At 36.1% G+C, this 26,558-nt stretch overlaps 1 protein-coding gene across 1 annotated transcript in view; it reads left to right on the forward strand.

Annotated features, from left to right (window-relative positions):
• LOC306874378 (lipopolysaccharide-responsive and beige-like anchor protein) overlaps nt 1-26,558 on the forward strand; it is a 270,819-nt gene that overhangs the window by 68,223 nt on the left and 176,038 nt on the right. Inside the window, exons 15-28 of the mRNA XM_079424376.1 lie at nt 1-63; nt 633-730; nt 1,519-1,611; nt 2,254-2,362; nt 3,036-3,117; nt 6,820-6,943; nt 7,097-7,289; nt 15,295-16,590; nt 16,765-16,940; nt 17,340-17,493; nt 18,543-18,723; nt 22,440-22,561; nt 22,968-23,075; nt 26,353-26,494. Coding sequence (XP_079280502.1) covers nt 1-63; nt 633-730; nt 1,519-1,611; nt 2,254-2,362; nt 3,036-3,117; nt 6,820-6,943; nt 7,097-7,289; nt 15,295-16,590; nt 16,765-16,940; nt 17,340-17,493; nt 18,543-18,723; nt 22,440-22,561; nt 22,968-23,075; nt 26,353-26,494 — 2,941 coding nt within the window. The remainder of the gene's footprint in view (nt 64-632; nt 731-1,518; nt 1,612-2,253; nt 2,363-3,035; nt 3,118-6,819; nt 6,944-7,096; nt 7,290-15,294; nt 16,591-16,764; nt 16,941-17,339; nt 17,494-18,542; nt 18,724-22,439; nt 22,562-22,967; nt 23,076-26,352; nt 26,495-26,558) is intronic.

Consider the following 26,558-nt stretch of genomic DNA (forward strand, 5'->3'; position numbering starts at 1 on the left):
GATCATGGCGTGAAGGAAGACGAACTGCAGAGTATTCTGAACTACCTGCTCACAATGCACGAGGTACCCTAATGCACCTACTTTAATTTCAAACATTTCTCAATGCATCTATTAAACCAGTAGCATTTGACTGTAAATCAAGGCAGATTATCAATTTTTTCACGTTTTTGTTACACTGTATAGTCTGTGGTGTAACTGCCACCAGATGGCGCTTGGTTCCCACAGCTTTCTCTCTTGTATGTTAAAAAAAATGGTAATTTACCATCATACCACTTCCCGCAAATGCTCTATTCTCTCTCTCTCTCTCTCTCTCTCTCTCTCTCTCTCTCTCTCTCACACACTCACTCTCTCTCTCTCTCTCTCTCTCTCTCTCTCTCTCTCTCTCTCTCTCTTAGATATATATATATATATGGGGCACAAATTTTAAATTTTTAAAATTTTTAATTCTAATGTTAGGTTAATGCAGACACAGATTACAAAGTTCCCCTACTTCACTCTACTGCTATAATCATGATGAAGTTTAAATGCTAGAACAATTTTTGCAATGGTGTCTTGAATGACACCTGACTTTGACAAATGCTTATTTATTTGACTTATTTGAATTATTTTATTTATTTATTTATTTTACACAGGATGATAATCTGATGGATGTTCTCCAGCTTCTGGTGGCACTGATGTCTGAGCACCCTGGATCAATGGTTCAAGCCTTCGATCAGCGAAATGGAATACGGTGAGAGCTGTTGTTGCCCCTTAAAACCAGACAATTATATTCTTCAACCCACATTTTTATTAAAAGCTATAAATAAACAGAAGGAAAAAAATTCTGACAAATGAATTTGAAGTAATCACTGTGGAATAATGCGAGGCCACAATACCTCATTCATAGCAGAGACATCTGAGTCCTGCTTAATAAAACCTATAAAAACACTTTCATGGGTTCATCTGATACCTGTGCTGCTGTACTGAGCTCTTATACGGGCTACAAAAATGGAGGCATTTACATTTCCAAAGCCTTTATAGACATGCTAGTTCCATTGACAGCCATGAGGTTAAATGTGCACGCTAGCGGGGGGGCATCTGGACGGCTCGTCATGATAAAAACAGAGGGCTTCACTTTCATTTTAGATCTGACAACCTCATTCAAATCACACTTCCATCAAATCCTACTCCAGAAGGATATAGGCAAATTTATTTTAATATGTAGACAGTGTAATAGTTTTGGTTACATCTCAGTGTTCACGTCAGCTCTTGTGAGATCTGTGTACATACCAGACTGCGTCGCTAGTATTTTCCTTTGTCTGAAAGAAACACTGTGATTGAAAACCAAAACACCATATTTAAGCTTTGCCCAATTGTAAATTTGTTTTGAACATGTTAAAAAACTTTATTTTTTTATGTAATTTTTGAATGTAATTTTATATGTACTTTTTATTTTTTTTTAAATGTTCTTTCTACATTTATTTTTTATAATTTTTTCCATCTGTTACACATTTTTTTTTTCTCTTTGGTGAATAACAGGGTCATCTTTAAACTGCTCGCATCCAAAAGTGAAGGGATTCGTGTGCAGGCACTCAAAGTCTTGGGCTACTTTCTCAAATATTTGTCACCAAAGTGAGTTACTACTTTATTATTTGAAATAAGGGCTTATAATAATACTGTTAATCATATTAGTAACAATAACACGTTAACCTTGTTTTAATATGTGATTCCTATACTGTACATGATTCAGTGCGACTGTTTATTTTACAAAATGTTTCAGTAGTGGATGGTCTGGCTATAAATATTTAGCAGAAATAAGCTCCCAGCATACCATCAAATGGTAAATTCATTTTTTTCTTAAAATGAACTATTTAAAATAAGCGACTAGGTCTTTTCCCAGAGTGAATTCAGCTGGGTTATTTTGATAACAAATTACCCTCACTCCACTATTAATTCATGCAGCTTGGAAATATTTATGCGCTAATGTAGTCAAAGTCTGTAATCGTGTGTGAGTATTTTTCCAAATGCAGTTTCTGTGGTGTTTGATAGATAAAGCTCACTTTCATTTGTGATCCCATTTGCTTCGTGTGAATTTCCTCCAGAAGGAATCTGACCGCCAAGTGTTTTTAAAATAGATGCAGCTTCATTCCGTGACTGCGAAGATATTTTTCAGACGCTTTGGGCTGCAGTTATGCTCTGTTGGGGTTCTGGCTGTATTTGAAGTAGATCATAGTGTGGGTTCGGTGCTGATGTTTTGGATGCCATGCGTTTTAGGACAAAGTCAGAGGTCATGCTGGCTCACGGCCTGTTCTCTCTGCTCACTGAACGATTGATGCTCCACTCAAACCAGTTCACAGTCACAACATACAATGTGCTCTTTGAGGTCAGTCTCATATATTGATATGATTTTTTTAAATGTCTTTGATTTTGATGATAATATTATGTGAATGTCACCAAAACGTTACATTTTACCAGTTGCATTTTTTAGGCAATGCAACTGGTAATGCTTTGGACATGTTGTGGCCTGCTTTGTATCGATCTGATTTTCCACTCTTTTTTTGTCTTATCTATCAATAAAAAGTGGCTAAAGCCTCTGATGGTTTTTTTTTTTTTTTATGAACTTAAATAATTAAAATATTTTTTTCTGTTATCTGTACTTTAGGTAGTTTAGTGATGATTTTTCACTGATAATTTTAACTGGGCTAGTATTTTCATTTCAAATATTCAATTATTGAAGCGTGTTTTCATTTACTTTCTCTCATATATTTTTTTTATTAATTAATAAATTTTTTGAATATTTATGAGTTGTTTTTATTTTGTATTTGGAAATGAGTTACCCAAAATTATGCTGAAATCCTGATCAAAAAATGTTTTTGGCAGTTTTGCCAGTTGGATAATGATTGTTTTGAAATGTTTAAAAGTTCAAGTCATTCTGTTGCCTTATATCATTGTTGTTATTTTTATGTAACCGGGTACTCCTTCTCATCCCTAATCTGTATTTTGGTGCTTAACTGTGTATCGGTGACGAACCAGAATTTACTTGTAATTTTCTCCAGATTCTTACGGAGCAGATCTGTACTCAGGTCATTCACAAGCAGCACCCAGACCCCGACTCCACTGTGAAGATTCAAAACCCACGTAAGTTATATGACACACAATCTCTTTGCCTGTAACACCAGTAATTAAACGTGCACACTTTATAAATATATGTTAATAGATTCAATAAATATTTTTTAACTAATAATTCTACTTTTAACTTGATATTAGTGCTGTCAAAAGATTAATCGCATCCAAAATAAGTTTTTGTTTACATAATATATGTGCGTGCCGTGTACTATGTACAAATATTATGTAATAATAAAGACACATACAGCATATATTTAGAAAATATTTACATGTATATATTTATATTCATATAAATTATATCATATGTAAATATATTTAATATATAAGCATAACATATTTTTCTTAAAGATATACATGCATGTAAAGATATACACGTGTGTATTTGTATATACATAATAAATATTCACAGTACACACAAACTTTTATTTTGGATTCGATTAATCTTTTGAAAGCACTACTTGATATATATTTTTTACTGAAATACATCTGACCGTTTTTATTAAAGGAACCATTTTATTTGTATAACTTTCTTTTTGGTTATGTATTTCTACTTTTTTTTTTTTGTATTAAGTTTTTTTCTTTTTTTGATCTTTACCTGCATTTCTCAGAGAAATCGTAAATTATAAATGTTATGAAGAAATATATACAAATAAAGCTATTTAGTTTACTTGCAGCACAGAATACAATATTTACATTCATCACCTCATTCAGAGATATAGTAGCGGTCAACATTACATTCATACCGTTCTTTACCGGTATGAAAAAATGTCCCTACATGAGAGATGGCAAGATCACAAGCAGAGCCTGCCTCCTATTGTAAAATGGCTTAACTCTGCTTATTTTTACTCATGATTTACAATAATAGTGTTAAGCGAGTCTCATTTCATATTTCTGTTCCTGATGCGGTGCAAATCAAACAGCCACCAGTATTTTCTTGCGTCTAATGGTGAAGTATACGGTTACCTCAGACAAATGAAGCTCGTTTGATAGTCACGATTACTCAGATGGTAAACACATTAAAAAGTAATTAACTTCCCACTGTAGCATTGAGTTTTTTCACTGCATTGGTTTCATTCGAAACCAGCTAGTTTCTGAATATTAGATTGAGTTCCTAGATTAGGTTGAATTCTCTCTTATAATGAGATGCCTTTATTTCCAGCCTCGGTTTATGCTCAATTTTACATGTGTCTCCTTTAACCCTTTAAGACCTGCCATAGAACAATTCTGCCAGAGTATATCTTAGTATTTTTACATGCTGTGCTGTCATTCTTTTGAGTATTTTCAAATGTCATATATCAATACAATCCTTAGACCCCCAATTTGAAGGATAAGTATGCACGAAATCCATAGTTACTAGATAAATAGCTCAAAAGTTCAATAAACCAACAAAAAAATGAAAATCGATTTTTTTTCAACATATTTTACTAAATACAGAAATATCACAAATGTCAACCTCAAACTTGTCAATGTAAAAAACTTGCATAAAACACTTTGAAATTACATACAATTGATTTGGACTGATTACATAAATTTGTTTGTGAGATACACTCATTTTTATAAACAGTGCGTTGTGAAGTCAAACTGATAACACATTGATTTTGAGAGCAATGTTGATTGAACAACTAAAAAAGACTATGTAAAATAATAAGTTACACTACTCTAAAATCTGGAATTTATCAGAACTAAAAATGCAGAAAGGCTGTGATAACACTTGTGACAGTTCCTGACCAGAATAATGCAGAATGTGGCATGCCTCACAGATGAATGGAGTGCATTGGAATTTGTGGGGTCAAAAAGACAACATTTTGCTTTTGAGAACGATGTTGATTGAAAAATAAATAAAGACCATCTCAGTTATTCTTGTGTAAAAATAAATAAATAATTAAATATATAAAACATATATAAACAAAAATAAACCCCACTAGAAACAGAATCTGGAGCAGATGAGCAGTCGGAGAGTTACTCGTCGAGAGTTACTGCAAGCACGGGCGCTCCCGCCGGTTTTATAGGGTTAAAATCAGTGCAGGATTTGGCAGCGATCAGATGCTCTGGTTTTAATGTAAAAAGTGAAACTAATATTGTATACTGATCCATATCGGATCTTTCCCTAATGAAGCTTAATTCTGAGGTACTGCAGGCAGCTGATTAGAGCTGTATTTACATGGAGATGTGACCATGTACACAAACCACTTGCCAGTTAGAGGAACGACAGTGAATCACAGATCCTGGGTCGGTTCTAGAGCGCTCAGATGGAGATGGTAGACCAACAGAGTCTGATTCAAGGCCATCTCATATAAGATCAGAGAGCGAGCACAGCAGAGTTTCAGCTTTCTTCTGTGTCTCCTTGATTTGATCTGTGTTGAAGCCTCTAAATGGCTCTGATTGCAGTCTTTAGCCATGTCAGACCCAATCAAACAAACTGAGGAAGCAAAAGTTTCTTTTAAATTAAACTCTGGGGCAAACCAGGACCAAATGGTGATTGGAGGGTGAAAAAAACTGAAAAGTGCAGAGATACATGCAAAGGTAATTTTCTACTGGTAAGGTTCAGTGACTCTAATTTGAGTGAGTAAGGCGTAGAAACAACACAATTCTGCTGGAACGAGTGAGAGCATTGGTTACAGATGCTGTCGTGCTCTAAACTCCCTGTGACGGCTGAAACTTGAGCTGCTCTTCTCAACTTAATGCATGCTGACATTGTCTAGATAATTCATCTAAACAACCAATCTTTCCAGTTTAAGCTAACGCTCTGTTCCAGGAAGCCACGACTTTAGCTGCAGAGTTTAGACTATACCGACCTTATGATGTAGAGTATACTTTTACTCCCTACACATTATATGCAGGTTATTTCCTCACTAAATGCAAGTGTTGGGGCAACAATTAAGATGAATCTGTTTTATTAAAAATGAGCGCTTTTCTTTCTCCTATTTGATTCAAATATATATATATATAATATTTACATTGACTCTGCCATTCAAAAGTTTGGGGCTGGCAAGATTTGTTTTTGTCTCTTATGTTCACCAAGGTTTCATTTATTTGATGAAAAATACAGTAAATTGTTAAATATTATTACAAATTAAAATAACTTTTATTTTATTTTATTAAATATTAGATTAATTTTTTTTCTAATGACAAAGCTGAATTTTCAGCAGCCATTATTCCAGTCTTCAGTGTGACATAAACTTTCAGAAATCATTTAGATATACTGATGTGGTGTATATTTTTTTATACATTTTTTATAATTATCAGTATTAAAATACTTTTTGTTTTTGTTAAAATAATGATACATTTTATGATTATTTGATGAACATAAAGTTCAAAAGAACAGTATTTATTTGAACAGTTTTTGTAACATTATAAATGTCTTTACTGTAACTTTTGATGAACTTTATGCAACCACGGTGAATAAAAGAAAAAAAACAACTTATCGACCCCAAACCTTTGAAATGATAGTGTACAGCAGTATAGTGTTTGGAAATGCGGTTTAATTTGTTTGTCCATGTACATTTTTCAACATTGTACAGTGTTTTTGATAACCAAGTAAGAAAGGCAGTCAACAAAATCTGTATGTACAACTATAGTTTGTAAAAAGAAAATCTTAAGTGACGACTGCCCTTTTAATGGTTCATAAGCTTTTTAAAAACTAGGCATTCAGATACAATGTGAAAAGGTAGTGTTCTTTCATGGGCATTAAAGACAGATATTTTGTCCCATTAGAGATCCTAAAAGTGATAGCTGCTCTTTTAAAGAACGCTTCTCCAGGAGCAGAAAGCATGGAAGTACGACGTATCTTCCTCTCAGATATGATCAAACTCTTCAACAACAACCGAGACAATCGCAGGTGAGGACACACACACACACACACACACACACACACTTTTACTTAGATGTCTTAGATATCTTGTATCTGTTTTTAAGTACATCTAATTATACTGAATACATATTAACCTATTTTCTCTGAAAATGTTCTCCTATTTTATGGTCTTTTCTGTAGAAGTCTGTTGCAATGCTCTGTGTGGCAGGAGTGGATGCTGTCTTTGTGCTTTATAAACCCCAAGAACAGCGAGGAGCAGAAGATCACAGAGATGGTGTACGCCATCTTTCGCATCCTTCTTTATCACGCCATTAAGTATGAGTGGGGTGGGTGGCGCGTGTGGGTGGACACGCTCTCCATTACGCATTCCAAGGTTAGGACCCAAACACACACACAAAACAACACAACACATGGATGGATGTATTAAACGTATGTTACTTGCAGTCATGAATGTTTATTTGAATTCACAAAACTTGATGCTCTTTCATAGAACACAGGAAATGATTTATGCCTACATTATTATTTTTATTATTATTATTATTAAAACCGAACAACAGCTAATAGTAACAAATGAACATACACTACTTTTTTATTTTTTTACATTTTTGAAGGAAGTCTTTTATGCTCACCCAGGCTGCATTTAATCTGTAAAAAAAAAAAAAAATCTTGTTGACCTGACTTTTAAATAGTTGTTGTGTACAAATGTTTGGACTTTGTCTCCTCCAAAAGTCCACCAAAAAACGTTTATCAACATGTCTCTCTTCCTTTCTTCAGCACTGACTGCACTATTGAAGTTGGTTCCTTCTCTCATTGCCTTTTTCCCTCCTGTGCTCAGGCTCTCTGCATCAGCAGTAATCCACTGGCTTCTCACTGCAGAAACCGGACTGTTATTACGCTCCATAATCAGCTAGACTTCTCAGATTAGAATCTGAATTCTTCCACTGCCAAACCCTCTGTTCATACTTTTATTTACATATTGAATTGCTTCTTTAATATATTTGAGAGCTCTCAGTTTTCTGAGCTTTCAAGCTTCAGAAATGTCTATTTTAAGATGCTCTATTGATATTGTATTATGGACATAGTTCCAAGTGTAGTGAAGTCATTTGATGTCAGACTGGCTTTGAGCACCAGGTGCTGGCATTGCTCCATTGCGCCACTCTGCTTGAGTTCTTGTCACTGGCCACTTGGGGGTGCAGCTGTGCTATGCAGTGAGGTTTGTAGTGCTCAGTGTGCTTATTCGTCAGCATATACAGTCTTATTACAGCCTCAGATTTATTTCAAGTTTGTTATTTCTGTGGTACTAACATCACCAGAGGGAATTGCAAAAATAATGACAGGTTTCCCAAACACTTCTCATCTCCCATTGGCTGGACAAACAGCTTCTACAGACTTATGCCACTGACTAAGCCAGTGTTGCTACTGTATGCCAGGCTGGTCAGGATTCTCAAATAAACATCTTGAAATGTCTCGATAGCACCACAGAGGGAATTTTCTGAAAAATACATTGTACAAAAAAAAGAACTGTAACAAAGAGATGGCCAAAATAGGTTTGCGACGACCTTTGATTTGGCCTGGCCATGTCATTTCTCAAAAGGGGGAAAAACATGCCACTGAAGCGTTAGATGATCAGTCTTCATTTCTAATTCATCTTTTTTTTTTTTCTTCTTTTTTTTTGTGCATTGAGAATGTAGAAAACGTAAGTGAATTTGATTTTTAAAAAATATTTATGGAATATAGTTATTATTGATTTCATGATATTCGGATATTATACAACATTTACTTTCAGTCTGCGACCAATAATCACGTTTGAATTTTGGCCCTTCGTAGTAAAAAGTTTGGCAAATCTGCTATCAATGCTTTACTGGCAGTTGTCTCTGCATATTAATCTCACAATAGTTTTTTTAAATACAAATTCCACACTTCACCTTTAAAGATGACAAAGAAGGACACACACATACTCAAAACAAAAACATTATTTAGGGTGGTTTATATTCTCAATTATATTTCATAAATAATAATTATTGTGTGCAAATGGGTTGCATTGTAAATAGTCTTAATTGGTTTATAATTATTCTGGTAATATATTTTGCAAATTGCAACTCTGATGTATTTGTAATTTATTCATTTTATGTGAGAAACTCCTAAAAATGAAACAAACGGGATCATTAATATTTATGTTTATTCATTTTCAGCCGTTTCATCCATAATGACTTACAAATGAGAATAATACCAACGAAAGTGATTAATTCGAGGGGGGGGGGGGGTTGTGCTATGAAACTTAGTTCAGAAGCGTGCTAAAGGGAGTGCTTGTGTAACCAAAAGATTGTTACATATGTGTTGCGGACATTATACAACGTGATTACAAATGTAAGTACACAGGCATAAGTACACTTAAAATAAAGTCTATTAAGATTGTTCTTAAGTGTACTTCATGTGTATGTATACTGTACACCTTATCCAGCTGCACCTTAGTTTGATTTAACCCACCAGTACACAGTTTAAATATATGTAATACCTTTCTAATTACATTAAAATTACAGAATATTACACAGGTATAAGCTACTTAAAATAAAGTGTATCAAGATTGTACTTAAGTGTACTAGTAGCTGTGTAACAGACTCGGTTTGTTACATATGTGTTACATCTACATATGTGTTACATGCCTCTTACATCTTCATAATTACAAACTGTAAGTACAGGCTGTTCCATAACTTAGTTACATGATAAGTACATTTTGTTTCATGTAAGTACAACGGCTACTACTAAGTACTTAATTAGGTAATTACTCTGTATTATGACACCTTAAAACAAAGTGTTATCAAAAATTCTGTTGATAGATACTAATATGTAAATACATATTAATTTTTTTTCATTCACACCCCATAGTTAATTGTCAAATTACATTATACATAGTAAAATAAATCATAATCTGTTGGTGGATTGAGCAGCGATAACGTATTGCAGCATCCTTTGCTTTCATTCTTTTTCATGCAGACATGTTATATTTGAGCGTGCTTGCATTCCTTAAGTAGCTCACTGCTGAGCAAGTGCACACAAATTGATCATTCCCCTTCTTATGGGTCAAGCCTGTAATTGCTTTTTTGCGCTATAATTACTCAAGATTAATGCAGGTAAGGTCCTGTTCTGTTTACAGTGTCTCTGCTCTGATCTAAAAACAGAAAAGGGGGTTGTGTGTATGAACTGAAAAGGTGCAGCAGCGCATAGCTAGAGAGATACATGCATCTGCTGAGGGAAAAAAAGCTAAAGAAACTCAATTGCAATTTTATTGTCCGCCGTGATAGATTTCCTGCCAACTCTGGAGTAGGAGAGCTGTTTGTCACTGTAGCTCTCCCTTTCAGCTGCAGGGGCTGGCTGACTGTGTGTGTGTGTGTGTGTATGTGAGAGAGAGAGAGTGTGGGGGAGAGAGAGACATTGTGTGTGGAATAGAAAGAGTGTGTGTTTGCATCTTAGTGATGCACAGTATATGTGAATTGTATGTGTGGTTTTTAGGTTGTAGTATACAAGGTCTCCAGATCCTCATGTTTGAACACATTTAATATTCATCTCAAATGGCCTTGGCAATCATTAGGACAAGTCCTCATAAATTCAGCCAGCCTTTTGGGAACCCCTGGTAAATAAGTACATGCTCTTGGGCAGCCATACATACATTTAGGCAAGCATGCAAAGCTTTTTTTCTCCTCGTTATTCAGTTGTTTTTCCAGTTTACTATAGCGTGCTCTGAATATTGAGTAAATATATTTAATATATATAAATAAACACACATACAGCATATATTTAGAAAATATTGACATGTTTTTACATGTATATATTTATATTCATATAATTTATCTCATATATAAATATATTTAATGTATAAACGTAACCTATTTTTCTTAAATATATACTTGCATGTGTGTGTATTTATATATACATAATAAATATACACAGTACACTCACATATATTATGTAAACAAAACTTTTATTTTGGATGCGATTTAATCGCGATTAATCATTTGACAGCACTAATATTATTATAACATGACATGTTTCTTAAGTATATCATTTTATATTGAGTTCATTCTGTGAATATACAGTTAATTTTCATTACATAATAATAATAATAATACTCTTAACACAAAGATTTTAGCAAGTGTGCGGTTGTCTGATTCTTGCTTGATTGTGTTTTACTGGGCATGTGTGTTTCAAAAGAGATGAAGTCTCCTTTCCAGCCAGCCCATTGTAGGCAGACAGATGTTTCTGCAGATGGGCCTGCTGACACCACAGGTTACCCAAGGTGCCCCTCTCCCAGCACTGCACATAAATGAGACTGGCTCCAAACAGTTACTGTAGGGACAGTTTTCTGCTGAAAGTGATCACCTTGTGAAAGACTTGGTGCCCTCTATGCCTTCCTAGTCAGCATTCTTCTGTTCCACTGTAAAGAACATCTTAATGGGCGAAGGAGACATTGTAATGGTCCTGCAAATGTGGCTGCTCTTCTGGAGCCTTTAGTTTCCTTCTAGAATGCTCTGTTGAGAGTTCTGTTATCTCCTCTGGGGCATCACACTATGCTTTTGTGTTCTCCAAGGGAAGGAGAAGCTAAGTAATGAATTAGCATATAAGCGTTTAAAGAACGTATTTATTTAGAGCACCGTGCATTATTTCAGCATCATATTGGCTGAGAGCCTTTTCCAGCAGTGCAGTATTCTAGTAAATACAGAACTCAACCATTTCACCGTTTGTATCACTGCAGTATTTCTCACAGCGAGTGTCACAACGTCACAATGGTGGATGCCCAAATCCACTATAATGTTATAAATAGTATTGTTTTGGTTTCACATAATTTAGTTTTAAGAATTAAGCGTAAATGTACTTGTTTAGACTTCGAATATGCGGTTTATTAATAAACACAATGACTATTTGAAAATTTGCTTCAACGTTTTCGAAGATGTGAGCTCCAGGGCGTCAGCGGTCATTCAGCACTCATGAACACTCGCGCTGCCTTTGTACTTTTGACTGAATTGATGGCTGATGTGGTTTATTATATAGTATTATCAATAACTAATATTTTATGTAAATAATAATAGTATTTAATAGTAGTATTTAGTACTGGGAAATCTTGTGTGTGTGTTCTTGATGGTTCTAAACTGACGTTTTCAAATTTGTATTGGGGCTTGGGCTCAGCTGTAAACTTTCAAACTGAGATTTGAATCTATGGCGGAAGGAAGTAGTTCCACACAAAAGGAGACACTCTGTTGTTGTTTGTATGTATTTACACACTCATGCCATCGAACTGTTTCATAAATGCGATATCACACGCGTAGCCTAGGCTGTGATTACCTATGGCCGAATCACGTGCTGATATACAGCCATATCTTACGACTTCTCGTGTGATATTTCTCATATATAAACTAAAAATTAGTAATTGTATTATATCTTGAGGGTGAATTATGTGATTATCTTGACCTATACTGTATGCCACTCTTAAATATCCCTCCCCATTTTTGGCCTCTAGAAAGTAAAGAGACTTTATGGTATTTTATAGGAATACTTATACCCTGCAGCTCAAGCAGTACCTTCTTTTCAATATTTATTTTCTTGCACTTTCTTAACATTCTTAACAATTCTTGTAAATCAACAAGAAACAGATTTAAAAAAAATATGCTTGTCTTTGACAGTTGTGTGATTCTGGGCCCAATGGAGATGTTGGAAGTAACGGCATGTCTATCTAACAACGTCAAGCCTATTTTGTGGTGTCATGAAGCTGCTTATCGTACTTGACAACAGCAATACTATGGATTTAGAAGACAATAGGATCCAGTACTGGAGCATTGCTTGTAAAGATAGAGGCATGCCTGCAGCCAGTCTGTATTGAATAAACTCATAGGCCGGCATGCAAACTGGCCTTAGAACATGGATAACATTGACTGTAACATTGACATTGACAGTGATAAACCATTCACATTCTTGACATTCATTTTGCAAGCTTATCATACCATCACAAAAGCAAAGTTTAAAGAATTTCTTGAGTGTTTTATGACCAACCTTTTTTATTTAGCTGTCTTACAGAAATTTCTATGATGGCAATCCCTTTCATCTTTGTATTATTGTATAGTAGCTTAGTATTATTATTGTATTGTTCCACTTTTTCTCATTTTAGGAATAAGCCTAGCGAGTGGAAAAAAAAAAATCTGTCAGTGGATCAAAACAAAATACAATACTTTTCTTCAAAACAAAGAATGTTATGCAGTTTGCTTTTTATGTTTAGATTTTTTTTGTTGTTACTGGAAAACAAGAGAGTCGTTCTGCTTGTATGTTTTCATGAGTTTCTCTCTGTTACTTTATTCTACACTTATGCAGACAGCTGTGAGAGTATCAAGGGAAAGAGAAAAACGAACAGTATCTTTTGGACAGAAAAGAAGGGATTCAGTCTACTGACCACATTGATTTTTGCAGGAATGGAATCACATTTAGCTAATCCAATTAGAGCATTCTCATGGTCCCTATTTCCCCTTTGTTTTGCGGTTACTCACTATCTATTGATCTAAATGGGGCTCCCTACCAGCCCTACAGTGAAGGGTCTGTGGCCGACTGCTCCCTGCTGATCTAAGATCAGTGATTTAAGCGCTGTGTCTATCTCTTGCTGAGCTTGCAGTCTGATTGCTGCAAGTTCTGCTGGATCATCAGTCTGATGCTGGATGAATCTTCCATTGATATTAGGGATATATGTGTATAGATTTATCTATCTTATACTTAATTTTTATTTGTTAATTTTGAATTTTTGGCCGGTAAAGTGCAGTTTTTTTTTAATACAATGAATTATTGATATTTTTCAATAAGGCCTCTTGAAAAATGGATTTGCATTAAGTTGTATAATTTGGCAACCAGACAACCTGGTGATGCAAAGCTCATTGTTATGTTATGGAACCTGCACTATATTCTTAGATGCATTTTTTCCATGCCCCATGTCTAGTTTAGAGAGTTGACCGGAATTAAATAAGATCAGATTTAAACTGATGTATAGCCCACCCGGTGGCATACAGACTATATTTCAAAACCACATTTCTATAGTTACCCTCTTTCCAGAGTAACTTTATCTCTACAACACACCAAGGGCTCACATGTACCATTTGCCGGTTATAGTAAGGTAACTAATGCTTTTCACATGATGTAATACTGTATTGGTACGATACGCGTTGTAGCGAGCTGCCAGACAATGAGGTGCTTTTAGTGTGCATATGAGGATTTTTTAAACATTTAACAGCATATGGTATACTTACTGATTCTTGAAGATAATACCTAACAGGATAATATGGGGCCTCATGTGCAGCTTTTAAACCCTTAGTGGTTTACATGAGTTCTAACTTTCATTTTTCACAAATCCTCAAATGCCTTGCAGGCTTTTCAGATATGTTTGGACATTTATTCGAAATTGAGTGGTTTTATCTGTAAGGCTCCCTCCCTTCATATGGTATCTAATCACAAAGGAGGCAAATGTTTTTCTCAAAATGCACCGTGTGGATTTAATAGCTAAATGTTAAATGCCGAATTGAGCCCAGACTAATGGTCTTGCTATTCCAAAGAAGAGAGTCAGGAGAGAAAGAAACTAGCAATACATTTCAGAGCTGTCCGTTCAGAGCAAACAGCCATGGATTACCAATCAGACCACATGGAAGATTAATGGCCAGGCTTGTAGCAGGCTAATTTAGAACACTAACGGCCAATTAATTACGTATAATAAGGCTTTCTTGCCTAAATGAAAATGCCGGCATTGGTGTGGAAGCTGCAAGTTGTTTCTCGTTTCCCCAGTGGTGTGTTTGACTTTGTCTGTTGTGTTCGTTTGATAAATTGAGGTGTGTTTTGGTGTGCTCATACTTCTGTATCTGCAGATGCTATGCACTGTCTGCTGCTAATTGTAGTCCTAAATACACATAACCATCTCTCTTTTCACAGTATTTTTATTCCTGGCTGGCCAGGCAATAGCTCAGATTTTTTTAGAAACTTTTATTATTGTTCTTTTTTTTATTCAATTTTTTTTTTTTGTAGTGTCAGAACCAGAATACTTTTTTTTTTAATACATATAATTCTTAAGATTTCTTTATAGGACAAATTCATAATTATATAGCATATTGAAATATAAATCAATATATATGTGTGTATATATAAATATATATATATATATATATATATATATATATATATATATATATATATATATATATATATATATGCCAATGCCATTTAATCGTATAATATAGTACTATAACTATATAGTACTTCTTTATTATACTGTATGACAGTTTGATCTGATTGAGAATTAATTTTCTGCTCCTGTGCATAATTAACATTCCATCAAACCCTCTTACTCTCTGTTTCATCAGGTCACCTTTGAGCAACACAAAGAGAATCTGGCCCACATGTTCCTTGAGTACCAGCGAATGGGTTCTGAGGGAGGATCTGAAAACAGAATCAGAACTGTATCTGGAGCCAGTCACGATTCTCAGTTCCTTGCCTCAGCCAATGGTGAGCTGAATGCTGAAGAGACGGCTCCATCTACTGTAATTGAGCTATGTGTTGAGGAGAAGGCCACTGATCAGCCTGGAGACAATGAGGAAACTAGGGCCCAGATCCCAGTCACAGTGTCCAACATTCTGGCCAGAGATGAGGAAGAGAGACAGACGGACACCGTTGCCACCTCACTAGAGACTAATAAAGGTGATAAAGGTGAACAGGACACTACGAAAGAACCAGGAAAGGATAATGAAGTGCAAAATATGGAGGCTAACATTGATGGAGAGCATGAGAGAGTGGAAAGAGTTGAGTCTGACATCACAATGACTGAAGGGAGGGTAAACGAGAAGGAAAGAGCTGATCTGAGTGTAACAGATGATGCTGACAATACTCGGACTGCAACCGACAAGGATGCCAAAGTTGAAACTGAAGCTGTGAAGATATCAGATGAAGATGATGGTAAAATAAGCACTGCTGAAACTGTACTAAATGTTCAGGTAGAAGATAAAGAGAAAGGACCTGGAGAATCTTCTCCTGAATCTGTAAAGGAAGCCAAAGTGGAAGAAACTTCTGAGGATTCGGCAAACCAGGAGACCAGCACAACTGGGGCCTCCATCACGAATGAAGATAGCACTGATGTTTCCTCAGTCAGCAACTTTGTGAAGGCCAGTGATGACAGCACGGAGGATTCTTCTTTTGTTTCCGCTACAGCGGGTGAGACTGATGACAATGGTGCTGAAAAGGAAGATGATGGGAAAGAGAAAGAAAAGAAGCTGGAAACCGAAAAAGATGAGAAGCCATTACAAAATGAGAAAGTAGAGGAAACCAAGGATGAACCAGCTCCCAAGTTGGAGGTGGATTTAAACCAAAGCAGCTCTATCAATGAGACCAAGCTTCACACAGAGACTACAGCTGGTCATGGTGCTGTTGAGACCGAGCAAACCCCAGAAGTACTTCCTCCAGATGTGTCCAATGTGTCTACGGCAGAGGTTAGCCCTTGTACTGAGAGTGTCTTGCAGCATCCGGGAACTAACCAAGACACTCTGAAGGCAGCAGGGACTGAGACCTCAGCAACTAAACCCAAAGAGATTAAAATTGCTAGACTGGATGTGTCAAGTGTGGCCTCAGACACAGAGAGATTGGAGCTGAAGGACACCTCAACAACAGTAAGTTTTGCAATATTAATAACTGAGGAATATGATACCAGGTTGAGACTTACAGAAATTCACTAAATTTGTTGATTATATGGAAAACTGAGATTATTCATGGAGCAAGAAAATTAATTTCTCATTAGGTCACACAAAACAAATTTTAGAAGAATAATTGTGAATTTTTTGCAGAATCTGAGCCCAAATCAAGCAGCTGCCTCAAGCCCCTCAGGTCAGGGCAACGAGGGCTCGTCTTCGGCACGGTCCACTATGTTTCGTATCCCAGAGTTCAAGTGGTCTCATATGCACCAGCGCCTTTTGACTGACCTGCTGTTTTCTATCGAGACTGATGTGCAGATGTGGAGAAGGTGAGAGAAACACCAGGAACCAAAGATCAAATAGGCAAAAATATCTATCTGATGTTTAGCTTTTTGTAAAATCAGTATTGATAAAACATATTTATTAACAATCTTTAGGTGTTTAATCTTATTGTTGTTTGAGAAATCCAGTAATATCAATAGTATCCACACAATCAGGTTTTTTTTTTTTTTTTTGATAATCGACAGATGCTGTTCATAGTTCTTAAGTTAACCTGGGAGGAATATTGAAATGTGCTTTATAATCAAAACTAAAAATAAAAGTCAAGTACGAGAATGTTGATTACCTTGAATTACCCTTCTGCTGCCTCACAGACAGCTCCCTTTGATGTTATAGTAAGTTTCATGACTTTTATAATTTCATAATTAATTTTCTCACTTTTTCCCCAGTCATTCAACTAAGACAATTATGGATTTTGTGAACAGCAGTGAGAACGTAGTGTTTGTGCACAACACTGTCCATCTAGTCTCTCAGGTGGTGGACAATCTCATCATGGCCTGTGGAGGAATCCTTCCTCTGCTGTCTGCAGCCACCTCTTCTACGGTTAGTATGTTTGTGTGTTTCCCTCAAGTGCGTCACAATCAAATAGTACCTATTACAATCAGCAATGCTGTCTATATGGGATGCATGAGAGATGGCTCAAAATGTTAAGTAGCTGAAAGTATATGGATGCTTTTACTTGCACTTGCTACTCCTGAGAATAGGACAAATGGATTTGTAAAGTCCACTTTGGCATCTCAAGTGTTGTGGCATGATGCAATGCATTTACCCTGCCACTGATATGTTTCAGTCTCGCTGAAGGACAGTTAGGACAGTTAGCTTAATTGAATTTGTCCACCCTATTTGTCTGATTTTCTCCATTATTGGTTGGACATAAATTCGGCAGTGTTTACTTGTATATGTCAACATAAAGCTCAGAAGATTTCTGCAGTATTCTTGTCATGAAATTCTACATCTCCTGCCCCTCTGAATTAGTTTAGTTTACTTTGACTAATTTGATTATTTGATTACTTATTGAAGTTTCAATCAGTAGTGTTTCAGGAGGGGAATGGCCTGCACATTTGCATTCAGATCCATTCCTGTATGGAACGACTTATACTGTTCACTATCCAATCAATTTCTGATAGAAATAAACTATACCCCAATCAACATATTTGTTTCTCATTAAATATCCTGTTTCACTAAAGGTGTCATATAACAAAAGTAAAATGGGTTGCAGACACAGTTTCATGTTGACTTTAAATCCTATCTGCAGCTTTTGCCTCATACAGGATGGTTTTCCATGCCATTCACTGCAGCTCTCACATCAGAGTAAAGGGATAATTTCAGTCAAGTCTGAGAGATCCCTTAAATCATGGTGTGATAATGTGGTGTACATACTAAATTAACACAGATCTCATTAGAAGAAAGTGTGCTGGCCCATCTTAATGATCATCATTTCTATTCTTACTTTAAAGATTGTGAGTAATTTGATTACTATATGATGATGAAAAGTGAGGGTGATGATAAAGGTGACCATCAGTACATTATGAAGGTTTGGGTGAAGATGGTGCTGTTACAATAATAATGATGATGATGGCACTGTCTTGCAGCATGAGCTGGAGAATATTGAGCCGTCTCAGGGTTTGGCTGTGGAGGCGTCACTGATGTTTTTGCAGAGGCTGATCAGTCTTGTGGATGTGCTGATCTTTGCCAGTTCCCTCAACTTCACAGAAATCGAAGCAGAGAAGAACATGACTTCTGGAGGAATCCTAAGACAATGCCTACGTTTGGGTATATCGATCTCTTTCTGTCTTTTTCTTTAGTGCTGTTTACTAAGGCTTGTTAGTAATCTATTAAGGCTTGTTCAAGTTCAAGTTCAAGTTCAAGTCAGCTTTATTGTCAATTCTTCCACATGTACAGTACATACATACAGAGAATTGAAATTGCATTACTCTCAGACCCTTGGTGCATACAGTTAACATTAAACACGTTCAGATACAGATAAATACAGTTTAAACATATGTTCATACAACTATACAATTATACAAATGAGGATATTGTAGAAAAAAATAAGAATTAGATCGGTAAAGTGGCATAAGGCGCATGGCAGATAGAGTGCAAAACCAGTTAAATAAAAACAACACTGTGTAGATATATTTGTAGTGCAAAAGAGGGGGGGGTGTCACAGAGACAGAGTTCCTAGTGTGTTGCTGTGTTAAATGGGGGTGAAAGAGGGGAGGGGGGGCAAGGACGGGAGGGAGTTCAGCTTCCTGACAGCCTGATGTATGAAGCTGTCCTTCAGTCTGCTGGTCCTCGCCTGGAGACTCCGCAGTCTCCTCCCTGATGGCAGCAGACTGAAGAAGCTGTGTGTCGGGTGGGTGGGATCGCCTGCAATGCGGAGGGCTTTGCGGGTGAGACGGGTGCTGTAGATGTCCTGGAGGGAGGGGAGAGAGACACCAACGATCTTCTCAGCTGCTCTCACTATGCGCTGAAGTGACTTGCGGCAGGATGCGTTGCAAGCGCCATACCACACAGTGATGCAGCTAGTCAGGATGCTCTCGATGGTGCCTCTGTAGAAGGTGCACATGATGGGGGCCGGGGCTCTGGCTCTTCTGAGTTTGCGGAGGAAGTAGAGACGCTGCTGTGCTTTCTTGGCCAGTGCTACAGTCAGTGCCTCGTTTCTGTTTCCTTTCCCGCTCACTCACTCTTTGTTCTCTTCCTCCATGATTGTTTCATTCCTCCATGATTTTTAAATAATGTCCTGCTCTTAATATATTTTTTTTCTCAACCTGTTTCTCTCAATCACTTCCCCTCACTACTTGATGGGAAATCAACTTGCAATTGATTTTAATTGCGTTTGATGTTAGCATATGGATGAGCTAAATGTCTGAAGCACTGAAGCTCACTAGATTTTGGAGCAGAGTCCATTTTTGCTCATTGATTTCTCTCTATTGGCTCATTTGGTAGAGGTAATAACTGCCTTTCCCTTCTACCCTCCCTCTTGGTTTTGTGTGAGCTCTCGAATAGTGTTATTATAAACTCTCCACACTGTAGTGGTCTAAAATGAGAACCGTCATCAGACCATTGACTGGTAATAGCTGTTTTGTAGCCTGAGGCACCTCCTTTATGTGTCTATGTATCACAAACTGTACTGCAGCATTACAGACCATATAACAGAAATCCAGCCATTCAGAGCGGTTACATTATTCATTTCTCTTTCTCTCACACACACACTCTACATGACCCTCCCTGAAGCTATCTAGACACCATCAAACTCCCTCTCTAAATACAACACTTTTCCACTCTACTACCCCTCTGCTTTGCCACATCAGCTCTCTCGCCCATGTAACACCCAGGCCCACTGAACAAAATGGCCGGCGTGTTAAATCGACTCGACAGTGTGCAGCAAGGGCAGGGCGGACCTTCCTGATTGGTGGAGTGAGAGCGAAACCGAAGCCTGTTTTTAGGATGGCTGAAAGTATAAAATGAATATTTGATGAGGTCTGCCAGTGTGTAATCTGATTTGGGATCTGTAACAAGGTTTAGCCCGCCATCTCTCCGTCTGTAGCTCTCTTTCTGTGTTTCGCTCGCTCTTTCACTCAAATGACTAGAACGCCTAATGGAAAAAGCTGGTCAGTTCCCGCGCTGGTATAATACCTTTAATCTAAGCGCTTTGGAGTTTACATTTGCCAGTTGTCAAGGTATGAGAGGATAGAGGGTTGAATAGAGACATACACATGCAGTCACGCATACACATTATTGTGCAGTTCAAACTCATGTGCAGTACATTAAAATGAAAACACACACATGCACCATTCTAATCTTACATATAGCATGCAATACATCAAATGAAATGCAGTAAGAGGATTTTTCTGCGCCATGGTTGTGGGAACCTGGCCAAAATGATTAAACACAGAATAAGCAAGGTCATCCGTTTTCCAAACCTCATACAGTTTAATGTGTTTTCCTTTTCTATATTCTATACGACTGTTATGTCTTGGAGATGAATTACCTTGCAGCGCGTTTCTGTATTGTTATTCATTTGTTAATTCACATCAAATTATTTTAAACTTGCATGTTTATTTTTAGTGGTGTAGAGATGTATGATATTTTGGAACTCTGTTAGTTAGCGGCCAGTATTAGAGATTTTAATTTATCTGTATAGGTAGAAATGACATCTATATTGGCTGATATTTAATTCTGAATGATCACTACCACTGTTTTTATATTTGGATTACCTTTGTCATAATCTAACACTTAATTAAATTTAATCTTTAAAAACACTTATAATTTAATAAGACTTAAATGTAATGTTTGGCCAACCGAAAATGAATTTCCATTAATTCATTTTTTAATAAATAATAATATTTTTTTGTATTACATCTAGTCCATTTAGACAAACTTGTAAAATTAGAATACATTTTAATATTGGCAGGTTATTGATTTTCATTTGATGACATGAAAATAATTATTGCTTAGGGAAACATCACTTTTACGGTAATACCTGTTTAATTAATTTATTTTTTGAAGAAAGTCTCTTATTCTCACCAATACTGCATGTATTTCATTAAAAATGCAGTAAAAAAATACTATATTTTTTAAATATTATTAAAATTTAAAATAAATGTTTTATATTTTAGTGTATTTTACAATGACAGGAATTTATTTCTGTGATGGCAAATTTAAAATTTCAATAGCCATTACTCCAGTCTTCAGTGTCACAGGATCTCTCAAAATTATTCTAATATGCTCATTATTATTAATGTTGAAAACAACTTAATACTTTGGTGGAAACTGTTATGCATTTTTCAGGATACCATGATGAAAGGAATTATTTTAAATATAAATGTTTCCATCAATGTAAAAGCATTCTTTAACAGTAATTTTAAAAAAAAATCATTCTCACCCAAACTTTTAAACAGTTGTGTAAGTGTTAAACTTTATCGTCCCACAACATTTGTGCTGCAGACATGCATGATACTTAAAATCATGCTCCTTTTTGAGGAGAGATGTGCCATTACATTTCTAAATGACTAGATTTACGATGCTCTGCCAGGTGGACATTAAAACATCTCTTAGACTTATACACTGAGGAGTTTAGAATATCACAGAGTCTTAGGGGTGGGCTTTTTTTAACTTGGGCCAGTAAACAGCCACCTTTCAACCATCATGCAGTGCCTTAGAAACTGCCTAGAACACACTAAAAAACATAGCAGCACAAAAAAACTGACAACACCTTAGAAATGTTCATATTCTTTTAAAAAAAAAATGATGATGTCTACTTATGGCTTTAGTTTTCACTACATTCCCTCATAAGATGGTATTTTAAGCCCTTTTTCATTGTCATGCAACGACCTTCTCATATGTCATGTTTCCTTTAGTCTGTATATCTTTTCATTCTGGTACCCTTTCATCTCTATGATGTTGTCTTTTTCTCTGCATTTCTACCTCTCAGTTGGACTCTCTCTCTGTCTGTCCTTCTCTCACACACTCTCTCTCCCCCTCAGTGTGTGCGATGGCTGTGAGAAACTGTCTGGAATGTCAGCAGCACACTCTGGGTAAGTCTGGTGCAGAGAGCAGCCGTGGACAGCAAAGCCTTCTGGGAGCCGCCAAGTCTATACCAGCACAGGCAAGTTCAACGTAATGCCAAGGATATCTCTCTCTCTCTCTCTCTCTCTCTACTGTCCAGATGGTAATTTTAAATAGGACCTTAAACAGAATCCTCAAATAGAATCCTTATTGGCCCAAGGTTTGATTCTTACAGTTCCAGTAAAAAAAAACCAAAAAAACCTTTTTCTTCCTTAATGTGTTGTGTAACTTACACTCAACACTCACAGCTCATCTATTATTAAGAATCTTAGCAAAACTGTTGCATTAATGCCTCAGTGCTGTCTAAATGTGGAACAGCAAACAGAAGACTCCCTCGTTTTTACAAAATCCAACTGAAATCAAATGTTGGAGCAGTGGGAATTTTTTTTTTTTTTTTTAAACGTCTGTGCTGAGCCGACTGTGTGAACTGTTTTTGTGTGTTACAGAGTCCTGTGGACATTGTGACAGGAGGGATGTCTCCTATCAGAGATTTAGACCGGCTTCTGCAGGACATGGACATTAATCGTCTCCGTGCTGTAGTGTTCAGAGATATAGTGAGTTTTTTTAACTCGGTACTCATATTCAACTACTGCATCTCTGATCTGCCGCTCATTTAGCTAATGTTTTGTAATGCAGTGAAACAACGCTATGTAAAACTCAGAGACTACTAGGAGATTTCAGTTGTGCTTTGTTAAAAGCATACAACAGTATAAAAAAAAATTGGTCACTTTATTTTAAGATCCAATTCTTGCCATTAACAGACCATTAACTATGACTATTAACTATGTCATTTAGCAGACAGTTTTATGCAAAGCGACTTACAAATGAGCAGGGGCGGATCTAGAAAATAATTTTTAGGGTGGCAAAGGGGTGGCATGGGGTCTATGAGGGGTGGGAATACCAAAGCAAGCCACCATGCGTAGTTTTTGGGGATTTATTGTCTGACATGCACAGTTGTGTTCACAAATATTGCATTACCATTAAGTAATCATCTATACTGTTTAAAATGAAAAATAAATAACAACATTTCAATTCATTCCATCACGGCACCAAGTCAATACACAATATAAAAAACTTCAACAGGTTATAAATGTTTCTGAGCTTGTATGAAGACATGCGGTTCTATTAATAATACATAGGCTACTTAGGTGGTATAAATCATGTTGTAGTGCAAGTTTAAGAGTAACACTTTTGAATTTCCCAACATTAGAAAGAAATACAATAATATCACAGCATTGAAACTGGATCAGTTTTGAAAAGAATGTTTGATTTTCTGTTATTACCAGAGGTGGGAATGTCTGTAATCACCCAGAACACACTATCAATAGTCTAGCAACACCCCAGCAACTGCATAGGAAGAGCCTAGCAACCACCCGGAATATCCTAGCAACCAACTAGCAACACTTTAGCAAACATCTAACTGAACAAACTATTTATGTTTCTTAAACAAGACTTTAAGACAAGCCAACATAAAATTGTCTTTCAAACTTTTCAAACTAGTTATTACAGGTATTCTTAAATTCTTGCACACAATTCAAATACACAGATGACTTTCCTGCCCAGTGAACACTCATGAGATCAATAACACTTAACAAAAAACTCTTATTAGGATTCAGGAATTATTTTTGCAGCTCAGTGTCTATTACATAAATTAAATTACAGATAATAATAATAATAGTAATGATGAATTGTAGATGAAAAACACTAGAAAAGTTCAAATACCAAATAATTGCATATAAACTTGGTATGCACCACAATACAGTAAATAAATCAATCAATAAATTCAGCATCCTCTGCACATTTGGTCAAATTTCATTAAAGGTATACAGTACTATAGCAGTTTCCTGGTCTCCTGACACAAGACTAGCTATATCTCTAGGCAGTCATTTCTCAGTTCTGCAAAAATGCAGCAGCCTACACATAAAAAACGCCAGATAAAATCTGACAGTTTGAAGGTGTACAACATGTGCTACAGTTTACTGTACATATAGAATAGTGAAATTTCCATCATCTAATGTACTGGTACTGTACTGTAATTATACTGAGTAAGTATAAAACCCATGTATGTTATTCATTCAGCTCTCCTCTCTCCGTTGTTAGGATGCAGAGATTCTGATCGGTGTCATCAGTTTTGCTACCTAATGTTTAACTTGTTGAACTTTTTGAGAAATGTGTCTTTGTTTTGAGAACTGAATTAATGGTTTGGGAAAATGGTAAACTAAAATCAGTTATATTATGTTAACAATCGAGAAAACTGCAATACAAGATTCTTACCTAACTCTGCTATTAGTTTTTGTTATCGGCATCTTATTGATTTCATGTTGTTGTTTCGTCCGATATGGCAGAAAGGCCTATATCCATGATGAAAGTGGAGCGATCGGTCGGAGAATCGGATCACCAAACAATTAATCTCAGACATATTTGGACAGGATTAGATTTCTCAGAGGACTTCTGAATAAACCGAGAAGCAGTATCTGATTCACAAACAAATGTAAAAACAATTTGTTAGTGAATGGGCTGCACTTTGTGTTTTTGACTCAAAAAGAACCGGTTCAAAAGAGTCATTTGTTAATGAAGCCGACTACACTGGGCGCGCTGCATGCGGCGTGCGCGTGCAACCATCGTGCACAGTTTAGTGAAAGACTTGTTTTTTTGCCATTATTTTCCATTACGCTGTCATCGCCGTGGCTGAAACGTAGCACATGAAACACTGCTTATACATTTATATTTTATTCTGTGATAATTCTGGGGTGGCAGGTAGATCCGCCCCTGCAAATGAGGACAATAGAAGCAATCAAAACCAACAAAAGAGCAACAACATGCAAGTGCTATGACAAGTCTCGGTTAGCCTAACGCAGTACACGTAACAAGGTTTTTTTTTTTTTTAAAGAAACAAGTAGATAGAATTGAAAAAAGATAGCCAATGTTAGTTTTTCAAGAAAAGCTAGCAGTTAGAGAATAAATATGCTATTCATAGGGTCAAGTGTGTTTTTTTTTGTTGTTTTTTTTTTAATAAAAAGACAGATAGATTAAACAGAATTAGAATAGAGAGTGCTAGAGTTAGAGGGTCAAATAAAGATTTTTTCTTTTGCCGCAATAAACTCCTAATTTGCTTCTTATTAGTAGTTAGGTAGTTGTTAGGTTTAGGTATTGCGTAGGATTAGGGATGTAGAATATGATCATGCAGAATATGTGCTTTGTAAGTACTAATAAACAGCCAATATGGTTGTAATAGGCGTGCTAATAAACTAGTTAATAGTGAGAATTGGTGGCTATACTAAAGTGTTACCAAAAAATCTATAGTTGAAAATTTTTATCTCATGATTTCTCTAGTTCTCCAGAAAGAAAGAAAAAAACAAGTGTGACAAGTCACTTGTAGCAGAATACATTTTTCTTTTTCAAAGTGATTGGAAATTAAAAATATGGCAGAAGGATTTCCTGCATTGGTTTGGTTTGATTAATATATATATATATATATATATTTATTCTGTTTTACAGCCATTATTCCAGTCTTTAGTGTCATATAAACCTTCAGAATCCATTCTAATATGTTAATTTGGTGCTCAGGAAACATTTCTTCTTATTACCAATGTTGAAAACCTTTGTCTTAAAAACAAAAGCATTTATTTGAAATAATTTTTGTATCAATGTAAAGGTCTATACTCTATACTTTTGATCAGTTTATGCATCCTTGCTGAATTAAAAAAATTTTTTTTATTTCTTTCAAAAAATAAAATAGCAATCGTATTGACCCCAAACTTTTGAACAGTAGTGTGGCTAATTTTTATAATACTCTAACATTTGTAAATTTTGTTGTGTGCTGTGCTTTAGGATGACAGTAAACAGGCTCAGTTCCTGGCCCTGGCAGTGGTCTACTTCATCTCTGTGCTCATGGTATCTAAATATCGAGACATCCTTGAGCCACACAATGACAAAAGACATGCCCAGCGCTCGCAGTCTGTCAGGAGCACAGGTGACCACCTGAACCCACACATATCACTGCTGCAAGATTGAACCCAGAGAACCTGTAGAACAAA

This window comes from Barbus barbus, assembly GCF_936440315.1.
Source record: "Barbus barbus genome assembly, chromosome: 8".
In the NCBI taxonomy this organism is placed as follows: Eukaryota; Metazoa; Chordata; class Actinopteri; order Cypriniformes; family Cyprinidae; genus Barbus; species Barbus barbus.